Below are 12500 nucleotides of genomic sequence, written 5' to 3'. Positions count from 1 at the left end.
CAACTCTTCTATTCAGATGCAAAGCAGCTTGTAAAAACATACTTTGCATTATGAACATATGTAGAACCAGGACTTCCCTGAACTGTAGTATTTCCTTCTCTCTCTCTCTCTCCCTCGTCACCCTCTCTCTCTCTCCCTCCTCACCCTCTCTCTCTCTCTCTCCCTCCTCACCCTCTCTCTCTCTCCCTCCTCACCCTCTCTCTCTCTCCCTCCTCACCCTCTCTCTCTCTCCCTCCTCCTCACCCTCTCTCTCCCTCCTCACCCTCTCTCTCCCTCCTCACCCTCTCTCTCCCTCCTCACCCCCTCTCTCCCTCCCTCCTCACCCCCCTCTCTCTCCCTCCTCACCCCCCCTCTCTCCCTCCTCCTCACCCTCTCTCCCTCCTCACCCTCTCTCTCTCTCTCCGCACCTTCTCTCTATCCCTCCACACCCTCTCTCTCTCTCCTTCCTCACCCTCCCTTCTCACACTCTCTCCCCCCTACCCTCTCTCTCCCTCCTCACCCTCTATCTCTCTCCCTCCTCACCCTCTATCTTTCTCTTCTCCCTGCTTCTCTCTCTCCCTACTCACCCTCTCTCTCTCCCTCCTCACCCTCTCTCTCCCTCCTCACCCTCTCTCTCTCCCTCCTGTATTCCTAGACTCACCTCACCTCAGGCTTTAAATAGTGATGAGATGAGATGGCTGTGTTTAGTGTTCTTTAGTGATGATAGAGAGATTATCTCTGTCAACCTCAACAGTCAGTGGCTGCATCCCAAATGGCACCCTATTCCCAATACAGTGCACTTCTTTTGGCCAGGGCCAATAGGGGTCACTATATAAGGAGTAGGGTGCCATTTGGGATCCATAGTAGCTGTGTGAATCTGAACAGAACAGTCAGCGAAGCCTGAACCTGTTGTCTGTGACTTACCAGCATACTTGGGCATGTTGGACTCATCCATGGACCAGAAACAGTGGTCAAAGGCAAACACCTGTGGGACAGGACAAAGAAGGATCAACACACACACACACACACACACACACACACACACACACACACACACACACACACACACACACACACACACACACACACACACACACACACACACACACACACACACACACACACACACACACACACACACTGCAAGCTCCTGTCTGAGCATGTTGTAGTGTATCTACCTAAAGGAGGTAGTGGAACACTATGGCAGACACACACCTACAGACACTATGACAGACACACACCTACAGACACTATGACAGACACACACCTACAGACACTATGACAGACACACACCTACAGACACTATGACAGACACACACCTACAGACACTATGACAGACACACACCTACAGACACTATGACAGACACACACCTACAGACACTATGACAGACACACACCTACAGACACTATGACAGACACACACCTACAGACACTATGACAGACACACACCTACAGACACTATGACAGACACACACATACAGACACTATGACAGACTTATTTTCCACCATAATTTGCAAATAAATTCATAAAAAATCCTACAATGTGATTTTCTGGATTTTTTTTTCTCATTTTGTCTGTCATAGTTGAAGTGTACCTATGATGAAAATTACAGGCCTCTCTCATCTTTTTAAGTGGGAGAACTTGCACTATTGATGGCTGACTAAATACTTTTTTGCCCCACTGTATGCTCCAGGCTCCATGCTGGCCTGGTCTGCTGGCCTGGTCTGTTTGGCAGACAGACAGTGGTAGTTAGATGTTGGAGTTAAATGAATTCATAAATCAGGGTCACGGCTCCACAGTAGACATTCCAGCTCCCAGTGACCCGTCTCCACGGCAACCCGGCTGGAGTCGTTCCTGGAGGTGCAGGCTGTGTGTATATTACACACAGTGTGTGAACTGTTTGTGTGTGTGTATGTGTATGTGTGTGTGTGTGCGTGTGTGTGTGTGTGTGTGTGCGTGTGCCTGTGTGTGTGTGTGTGTGTGTGTGTGTGTGTGTGTGTGTGTGTGTGTGTGTGTGTGTGTGAGAGAGAGAGAGAGAGCCACCTGTGTTTGCTCACAGCTGTAAGTGGATGAATGGATGGCATAGAAATGATACTCTCTGGTCTAGACCCTCTCTGGTCTAGACCCCCCCCTCTGGTCTAGACCCCCTCTCTGGGGTAGACCCCCTCTCTGGTCTAGACCCCCTCTCTGGTCTAGACCCCCTCTCTGGTCTAGGCCCTCTCTCTGGTCTAGGCCCTCTCTCTGGTCTAGACCCCATCTCTGGTCTAGACCCCCTCTCTGGTCTAGACCCCATCTCTGGTCTAGACCCTCTCTCTGGTCTAGGCCCTCTCTCTGGTCTAGACCCCCTCTCTGGTCTAGGCCCTCTCTCTGGTCTAGACCCCCTCTCTGGTCTAGACCCCCTCTCTGGTCTAGACCCCCTCTCTGGTCTAGACCCCCTCTCTGGTCTAGGCCCTCTCTCTGGTCTAGGCCCTCTCTCTGGTCTAGACCCCCTCTCTAGTCTAGGCCCCATCTCTGGTCTAGACCCCCTCTCTGGTCTAGACCCTCTCTCTGGTCTAGGCCCTCTCTCTGGTCTAGGCCCTCTCTCTGGTCTTTGCCCTCTCTCTGGTCTAGGCCCCATCTCTGGTCTAGACCCCCTCTCTGGTCAAGGCCCCCTCTCTGGTCTAGGCCCTCTCTGGTCTAGGCCCTCTCTGGTCTAGGCCCTCTCTAGTCTAGACCCTCTCTAGTCTAGACCCTCTCTCGTCTAGCCTCGTGCTGCAGACTCCCACACTACTAGACCCTCTTTGAATTAGAGGGATTCAACTGGCTCCAATAGTTCAGGGGCTGTACAGTATGTATCTAGTGTCTCATAGTGCTGATTTAGGATCAGTTTGGCCTTTTAGATAATAATAATAAATACGATGGACAGGGGGACCTGATCCTAGATCAGCACTCCTACTCTGAGACGTTTGGTATACAGACCAATATATTTTTATTAAAAGTTGTTATTCTGATCCTTTATTTTTAATTATATATTTTTTACTTATCAATTTTTTCTTACAGTGCCTTGCGAAAGTATTCGGCCCCCTTGAACTTTGCGACCTTTTGCCACATTTCAGGCTTCAAACATAAAGATATAAAACTGTATTTTTTTGTGAAGAATCAACAACAATAATAATTTTGCACGCCCAATTTTTCAGTTTTTGATTTGTTAAAAAAGTTTGAAATATCCAATAAATGTCGTTCCACTTCATGATTGTGTCCCACTTGTTGTTGATTCTTCACAAAAAAATACAGTTTTATATCTTTATGTTTGAAGCCTGAAATGTGGCAAAAGGTCGCAAAGTTCAAGGGGGCCCGAATACTTTCGCAAGGCACTGTTAAACTGCATTGTTGGTTAAGGGCTTGTAAGTCAGCATTTCACTGTAAGTCTACACCTGTTGTATTTGGCATGTGACAGATTACATTTGATCTGATTTGATTTAACTTAAGCCATTTTTCTTCCCAGGTCTGATAGACAGAGCTCCTCTATAGTCACGGATGGGGACGGCCACTGAAGGGGTCTGATAGGGAGAGCTCCTCTATAGTCACGGATGGGGACGGCCACTGAGGGGGTCTGATAGACAGAGCTCCTCTATAGTCACGGATGGGGACGGCCACTGAAGGGGTCTGATAGACAGAGCTCCTCTATAGTCACGGATGGGGACGGCCACTGAAGGGGTCTGATAGGGAGAGCTCCTCTATAGTCACGGATGGGGACGGCCACTGAAGGGGTCTGATAGACAGAGCTCCTCTATAGTCACGGATGGGGACGACCACTGAAGGGGTCTGATAGACAGAGCTCCTCTATAGTCACGGATGGGGACGGCCACTGAAGGGGTCTGATAGACAGAGCTCCTCTATAGTCACGGATGGGGACGGCCACTGAAGGGGTCTGATAGACAGAGCTCCTCTACAGTCACGGATGGAGACGGCCACTGAGGGGGTCTGATAGACAGAGCTCCTCTATAGTCACGGATGGGGACGGCCACTGAAGGGGTCTGATAGACAGAGCTCCTCTATAGTCACAGATGAGGACGGCCACTGAGGGGGTCTGATAGACAGAGCTCCTCTATAGTCACGGATGGGGACGGCCACTGAAGGGGTCTGATAGGGAGAGCTCCTCTATAGTCACGGATGGGGACGGCCACTGAAGGGATCTGATAGAGAGAGCTCCTCTATAGTCACGGATGGGGACGACCACATGAAGGGGTCTGATAGACAGAGCTCGTCTATAGTCACGGATGGGGACGGCCACTGAAGGGGTCTGATAGAGAGAGGTCCTCTATAGTCACGGATGGAGACGGCCACATGAAGGGGTCTGATAGACAGAGCTCCTCTATAGTCACGGATGGGGACGGCCACTGAAGGGGTCTGATAGAGAGAGGTCCTCTATAGTCACGGATGGAGACGGCCACATGAAGGGGTCTGATAGACAGAGCTCCTCTATAGTCACGGATGGGGACGGCCACTGAAGGGGTCTGATAGGGAGAGCTCCTCTATAGTCACGGATGGAGACGGCCACATGAAGGGGTCTGATAGACAGAGCTCCTCTATAGTCACGGATGGGGACGACCACTGAAGGGGTCTGATAGACAGAGCTCCTCTATAGTCACGGATGGGGACGACCACTGAAGGGGTCTGATAGAAAGAGCTCCTCTATAGTCACGGATGGGGACGGCCACTGAAGGGGTCTGATAGACAGAGCTCCTCTATAGTCACGGATGGGGACGGCCACTGAAGGGGTCTGATAGGGAGAGCTCCTCTATAGTCACGGATGGGGACGGCCACTGAAGGGATCTGATAGAGAGAGCTCCTCTATAGTCACGGATGGGGACGACCACATGAAGGGGTCTGATAGACAGAGCTCGTCTATAGTCACGGATGGGGACGGCCACTGAAGGGGTCTGATAGAGAGAGGTCCTCTATAGTCACGGATGGAGACGGCCACATGAAGGGGTCTGATAGACAGAGCTCCTCTATAGTCACGGATGGGGACGGCCACTGAAGGGGTCTGATAGAGAGAGGTCCTCTATAGTCACGGATGGAGACGGCCACATGAAGGGGTCTGATAGACAGAGCTCCTCTATAGTCACGGATGGGGACGGCCACTGAAGGGGTCTGATAGGGAGAGCTCCTCTATAGTAACGGATGGGGACAGCCACTGAAGGGGTCTGATAGGGAGAGCTCCTCTATAGTCACGGATGGGGACGACCACTGAAGGGGTCTGATAGACAGAGCTCCTCTATAGTCACGGATGGGGACGGCCACTGAAGGGGTCTGATAGGGAGAGCTCCTCTATAGTCACGGATGGGGACGACCACTGAAGGGGTCTGATAGACAGAGCTCCTCTATAGTCACGGATGGGGACGGCCACTGAAGGGGTCTGATAGACAGAGCTCCTCTATAGTCACGGATGGGGACGACCACATGAAGGGGTCTGATAGAGAGAGCTCCTCTATAGTCACGGATGGGGACGACCAGTGAAGGGGTCTGATAGACAGAGCTCCTCTATAGTCACGGATGGGGACGACCACTGAAGGGGTCTGATAGAGAGAGCTGACAGACAGACAGACAGACAGACAGACAGACAGAGTTTGAGGGGAAACTAATTCGACGTTGTATTCAGGATTTAGCAGACCAGGCAGATATGAATCAGCACGATGAGACACGGCCCCACGACTGAACCCAAAAACCCCCAGAATGTGTTCAACTCTGCTCCCGAACGCCTTTCAACTAGTCACCATCCACCAGAGAGAGTGTGGGGACGGGGGTAGGGAGGTGGTGAGGGGGAGCTGCACTCCAACAACGCAGCTCTGAATACACACACACACACACACACACACACACACACACACACACACACACTGGGCCAGTGTTCCTGCTCATTCCTCCCTCTCATTGTGGATCTCTTTGTGGATGTTCACCAGATTTTCGAGAGCTGACACGTTCACACAGACGTCTATCTGGCTCCCTGCCGCAGACCAACCAAACCACTGACAGCCCAGTCGTTACACACACTGTGGGGCTGGGCGATGTATCAAATTCATTACAATGTATGTTTTTGGCGCGATATTTCAAATGCCTGTATATTTATTTATCTTCACGAGTGTTTTATGTCCGCTTGTTCTCATGTTGTCTTTTTGGTCGTGTCTCCTTCGCTCCTTCTGTGCTGTGTCCCATTTACACCAGAGATCTGTACATAATGACGAGATCCACGCCTCCGCCCTAACAATGGGAGTCGTTGTCCCAGAGGCAGGAAGGCAGGCGACAAGCTTAGGTTAAAAATAAACCCATTGAAATGCATTTGGGTTTATTTTGGACAGATTTTAGCGAGAGTAAAACCTCTCACTTCGCATATTCTTCTCTGTTTACACACCTGCCATCCTGTACTTTAGACAGATTAACTACATGTCATACTGTACTTTAGACAGATTAACTACATGTCATACTGTACTTTAGACAGATTAACTACATGTCATACTGTACCTTAGACAGATTAACTACATGTCATACTGTACTTTAGACAGATTAACTACATGTCATACTGTACCTTAGATTAACTACATGTTATACTGTACCTTAGACAGATTAACTACATGTCATACTGTACTTTAGACAGATTAACTACATGTCATACTGTACCTTAGACAGATTAACTACATGTCATACTGTACCTTAGACAGATTAACTACATGTCATACTGTACTTTAGACAGATTAACTACATGTTATACTGTACCTTAGACAGATTAACTACATGTCATACTGTACCTTAGACAGATTAACTACATGTCATACTGTACTTTAGACAGATTAACTACATGTTATACTGTACCTTAGACAGATTAACTACATGTCATACTGTACCTTAGACAGATTAACTACATGTCATACTGTACTTTAGACAGATTAACTACATGTCATACTGTACCTTAGATTAACTACATGTTATACTGTACCTTAGACAGATTAACTACATGTCATACTGTACTTTAGACAGATTAACTACATGTCATACTGTACCTTAGACAGATTAACTACATGTCATACTGTACCTTAGACAGATTAACTACATGTCATACTGTACTTTAGACAGATTAACTACATGTTATACTGTACCTTAGACAGATTAACTACATGTCATACTGTACCTTAGACAGATTAACTACATGTCATACTGTACTTTAGACAGATTAACTACATGTTATACTGTACCTTAGACAGATTAACTACATGTCATACTGTACCTTAGACAGATTAACTACATGTCATACTGTACTTTAGACAGATTAACTACATGTTATACTGTACCTTAGACAGATTAACTACATGTCATACTGTACTTTAGACAGATTAACTACATGTCATACTGTACCTTAGACAGATTAACTACATGTCATACTGTACCTTAGATTAACTACATGTTATACTGTACCTTAGACAGATTAACTACATGTCATACTGTACTTTAGACAGATTAACTACATGTCATACTGTACTTTAGACAGATTAACTACATGTCATACTGTACCTTAGATTAACTACATGTTATACTGTACCTTAGACAGATTAACTACATGTCATACTGTACCTTAGATTAACTACATGTTATACTGTACCTTAGACAGATTAACTACATGTCATACTGTACCTTAGACAGATTAACTACATGTCATACTGTACTTTAGACAGATTAACTACATGTCATACTGTACCTTAGACAGATTAACTACATGTTATACTGTACCTTAGACAGATTAACTACATGTCATACTGTACCTTAGACAGATTAACTACATGTCATACTGTACCTTAGATTAACTACATGTTATACTGTACCTTAGACAGATTAACTACATGTCATACTGTACCTTAGACAGATTAACTACATGTCATACTGTACTTTAGACAGATTAACTACATGTCATACTGTACCTTAGATTAACTACATGTTATACTGTACCTTAGACAGATTAACTACATGTTATACTGTACCTTAGACAGATTAACTACATGTTATACTGTACCTTAGACAGATTAACTACATGTTATACTGTACCTTAGACAGATTAACTACATGTCATACTGTACCTTAGATTAACTACATGTCATACTGTACCTTAGACAGATTAACTACATGTCATACTGTACTTTAGACAGATTAACTACATGTTATACTGTACCTTAGACAGATTAACTACATGTTATACTGTACCTTAGACAGATTAACCTGTTAGATCTCTAGGGGCGCTATTTCATTTTTGGATAAAAAACGTTCCCGTTTTAAGCGCGATATTTTGTCACGAAAAGATGCTCGACTATGCATATTCTTGACAGTTTTTGAAAGAAAACACTCTGAAGTTTCAGAATCTGCAAAGATATTGTCTGTAAGTGCCCCAGAACTCATTCTACAGGCGAAACCAAGATGATGCATCAACCAGGAAATTAGCAGAATTTCTGAAGCTCTGTTTTCCATTGTCTCCTTATATGGCTGTGATTGCGCAAGGAATGAGCCTACACTTTCTGTCGTTCCCCCAAGGTCTTAGCAGCATTGTGACGTATTTGTAGGCATATCATTGGAAGATTGACCATAAGAGACTACATTTTCCAAGTGTCCGCCTGGTGTCCTGCGTGGAATTCGGTGCGCAATTGCCAGCTGCTTGTACTTTTCCATTTGATATAGGGGAGAAACCATGCGTCCAAGAACGATATATCAATGAAGAGATATGTGAAAAACACCTTGATGATTGATTCTAAACAACGTTTGCCATGTTTTCAGTCGATATTATGGAGTTAATTTGGAAAAAAGTTCGCGTTTTGAGGACTGAATTTTCGGGTTTTTTTGGTAGCCAAATGTGATGTATAAAACGGAGCTATTTTTAATACACAAAGAATCTTTTTGGAAGAACTGAGCATCTGCTATCTAACTGAGAGTATCCTCATTGAAAACATCAGAAGTTCTTCAAAGGTAAATGATTTTATTTGAAGGCTTTTATGTTTTTGTTGAAATGTTGCGTGCTGGATGCTAACGCTAATGCTAACGCTAAATGCTACGCTAGCTAGCTACTTTTACACAAATTATTGTTTTCCTATGGTTGAGAAGCATATTTTGAAAATCTGAGATGACAGTGTTGTTTACAAAAGGCTAAGCTTGAGAGATGGCATATTTATTTCATTTCATTTGCGATTTTCATGAATAGTTAACGTTGCGTTATGGTAATGAGCTTGAGGCTGTAGTCACGATACCGGATCCGGGTTTGGGAGATCAGAGAGGTTAACTACATGTTATACTGTACCTTAGACAGATTAACTACATGTCATACTGTACCTTAGATTAACTACATGTCATACTGTACCTTAGACAGATTAACTACATGTCATACTGTACCTTAGACAGATTAACTACATGTCATACTGTACCTTAGACAGATTAACTACATGTTATACTGTACCTTAGACAGATTAACTACATGTTATACTGTACCTTAGACAGATTAACTACATGTCATACTGTACCTTAGATTAACTACATGTTACACTGTACCTTAGACAGATTAACTACATGTTATACTGTACTTTAGACAGATTAACTACATGTCATACTGTACCTTAGATTAACTACATGTCATACTGTACCTTAGACAGATTAACTACATGTCATACTGTACTTTAGACAGATTAACTACATGTCATACTGTACCTTAGATTAACTACATGTCATACTGTACCTTAGACAGATTAACTACATGTCATACTGTACTTTAGATTAACTACATGTCATACTGTACTTTAGACAGATTAACTACATGTCATACTGTACCTTAGATTGTTTCCTGGAGGTAGAGGAGCAGATGGAACCATGATGAACAGATTCAGGATGGGAGGATGGAGGAGAGGAGACCCAGGGGTCCATCAACAACACCATGAGAGAGAGAGAAACAGAGAGACAGAGAGAGAGACAGAGAGAGAGACAGAGAGAGAGAGAGAGAGAGAAAGAGAGAGAGAGAGAGAGAGACAGAGAGAGAGAGACAGAGAGAGAGACAGAGAGAGAGAGACCATGGTTAGCATTAAAACAATTAGCATTAAAACACTGTTAACTGTTACCTCTCTCTCTTATGTTCACTTTCAAGTTCACGTCCACAGTGAAATGCCTTTTTAACAAAATCTTAACCCAACAATGTGGTACTAAAAATAACAAGGTAGAACAAAAACACAGGAGAAATAAAAATAAGAAATAAAAAGAACAGGAGAAAGTAAGAAGCTGTAAACACGGTCAGTTCAGTACCATATTAACAATGTACAGGGACACTGGAGTGATAGAGGTAGATATGTAGAGGGGTAAACATACTATAAACAGGGTCAGTTCAGTACCATATTAACAATGTACAGGGATACTGGAGTGATAGAGGTAGATATGTAGAGGGGTAAACATACTATATACAGGGTCAGTTCAGTACCATATTAACAATGTACAGGGACACTGGAGTGATAGAGGTAGATATGAGGAGGTGTAAGGTGACTAGGCATCAGGATATATGATAAACAGAGTAACAGCAGTGTAAATGATGACTGTATCTGAATGTGTGTGTGTAGTCAGTATAAATGTGTGTGCATGTTGTGTGTGTGTGTAGTCAGTATAAATGTGTGTGCATGTTGTGTGTGTGTGTAGTCAGTATAAATGTGTGTGCATGTTGTGTGTGTGTGTGTAGTCAGTATAAATGTGTGTGCATGTTGTGTGTGTGTAGAGTCAGTATAAATGTGTGTGCATGTTGTGTGTGTGTGTAGTCAGTATAAATGTGTGTGCATGTTGTGTGTGTGTAGAGTCAGTATAAATGTGTGTGCATGTTGTGTGTGTGTAGAGTCAGTATAAATGTGTGTGCATGTTGTGTGTGTGTAGAGTCAGTATAAATGTGTGTGCATGTTGTGTGTGTGTAGAGTCAGTATAAATGTGTGTGCATGTTGTGTGTGTGTAGAGTCAGTATAAATGTGTGTGCATGTTGTGTGTGTGTGTAGAGTCAGTATAAATGTGTGTGCATGTTGTGTGTGTGTAGATTCAGTATAAATGTGTGTGCATGTTGTGTGTGTGTGAGCAGAGAGATCAAAAATAGATATGGAGAGAGAGAGAGAGAGGAGAGAGAGAGAGGAGAGAGAGAGAGAGAGAAAGGGAAAGAGAGGAGAAATAGAGAGGAGAGAGAGAGAGTGAGAGAGAGAGAGAACGGGAAAGAGGAGAAATAGAAAGAGAGCGAGAGAGAGAGAACGGGAAATAGGAGAAATAGAAAGAGAGAGAGAGAGAGAGAAAGGGAAAGAGAGGAGAAATAGAGAGGAGAGAGAGAGAGTGAGAAAGGGAAAGAGAAGAAAGAGAGAGAGAGAGTGAGAAAGGGAAAGAGAAAGAGAGAGAGAAAAAAGAGAGAGTGAGAATGGGAAAGAGGAGAAAGAGCGAGAGAGAAAGGGAAAGAGGAGAAAGAGCGAGAGAGAAAGAGAGAGAGAGAGAGAGTGAGAGAGCAGATGCAACTCTCACAGTAGGAATCCTTTGTTGTCTACATTGACCCAAAAGATCACACTGAAATGGAAATGTATTAGTCTCTAGCCAGGCTATACTTTGGGACATTGACAACTAAGTGACATCACAATAGAGCAGGTGTTTACAACATACCGGTATGATGTCATAACCACATTTAAAAAATTCACTCATCCATCCAACTACTATAATTCACTTCACACATCACTGCTGTAGTCATTTTTCTTCTTTCATTCCTCTCGTTCATTCTTTCATTCCTCTCGTTCATTCATTCACTCCCTCGCTCATTCATTGAGGTCCAGGCAGGCGTTGTTTCTGGTGCTGCCTGCTGTGAAAGGCCTCATAAATGGGGCGGTGGAGCGTGAGGAAGGGAAGAGATTTAGGATTCAATGTCCCACTGACTCTGTTGGGTAAACTAGACTAAAGCCTGGGGACTTAACCAGGGAGGCTGGGGAAGGGAGGGAGACTGGACTCCGCTCTGTGTGTGTGTGTGCCTGCCAGGGAGGTTAGGATAGAGGATGGCTGTAGATTACCACTACACAGAATATGTCCAGTGACACCCAGCAGTCAGGACAATAAGGAATATGGAATAGAGTGCGTCGAATATCAAAGAGACCTCGGCTACTAGATGACATCCACATTCCCACGGTGTAAACATAGCCTAGGACTTGTCTACTATTCTGCCCAATAACATTGTATGGTTCTGCTTTTCTTGTCTTAGTCAACCTTGTGTTCTTTTTCTTTGTGTTCTGGAACGTAGCCCTGTTTCTTTGTGTTCTGGAACGTAGCCCTGTCTCTTTGTGTTCTGGAACGTAGCCCTGTCTCTTTGTGTTCTGGAACGTAGCCCTGTCTAATTGTGTTCTGGAACGTAGCCCTGTCTCTTTGTGTTCTTGAACGTAGCCCTGTTTCTTTGTGTTCTGGAACGTAGCCCTGTTTCTTTGTGTTCTGGAACGTAGCCCTGTTTCTTTGTGTTCTGGAACGTAGC

General features: G+C 44.6%; 1 protein-coding gene across 1 annotated transcript in view; it reads right to left on the bottom strand.

The window, feature by feature from the left end:
• Positions 1-12500, bottom strand: part of LOC139404948 (kinesin-like protein KIF13A) — a 201661-nt gene that overhangs the window by 139209 nt on the left and 49952 nt on the right. The window contains exons 3-4 of the mRNA XM_071147495.1: positions 9818-9830; positions 904-964 (exon numbers count right to left, since the gene is read on the bottom strand). Coding sequence (XP_071003596.1) covers positions 904-964; positions 9818-9830 — 74 coding nt within the window. The remainder of the gene's footprint in view (positions 1-903; positions 965-9817; positions 9831-12500) is intronic.

This window comes from Oncorhynchus clarkii, unplaced genomic scaffold, assembly GCF_045791955.1.
Source record: "Oncorhynchus clarkii lewisi isolate Uvic-CL-2024 unplaced genomic scaffold, UVic_Ocla_1.0 unplaced_contig_10532_pilon_pilon, whole genome shotgun sequence".
NCBI classification, from domain to species: Eukaryota; Metazoa; Chordata; class Actinopteri; order Salmoniformes; family Salmonidae; genus Oncorhynchus; species Oncorhynchus clarkii.
This window is presented reverse-complemented; position numbering and strand designations above follow the sequence as displayed.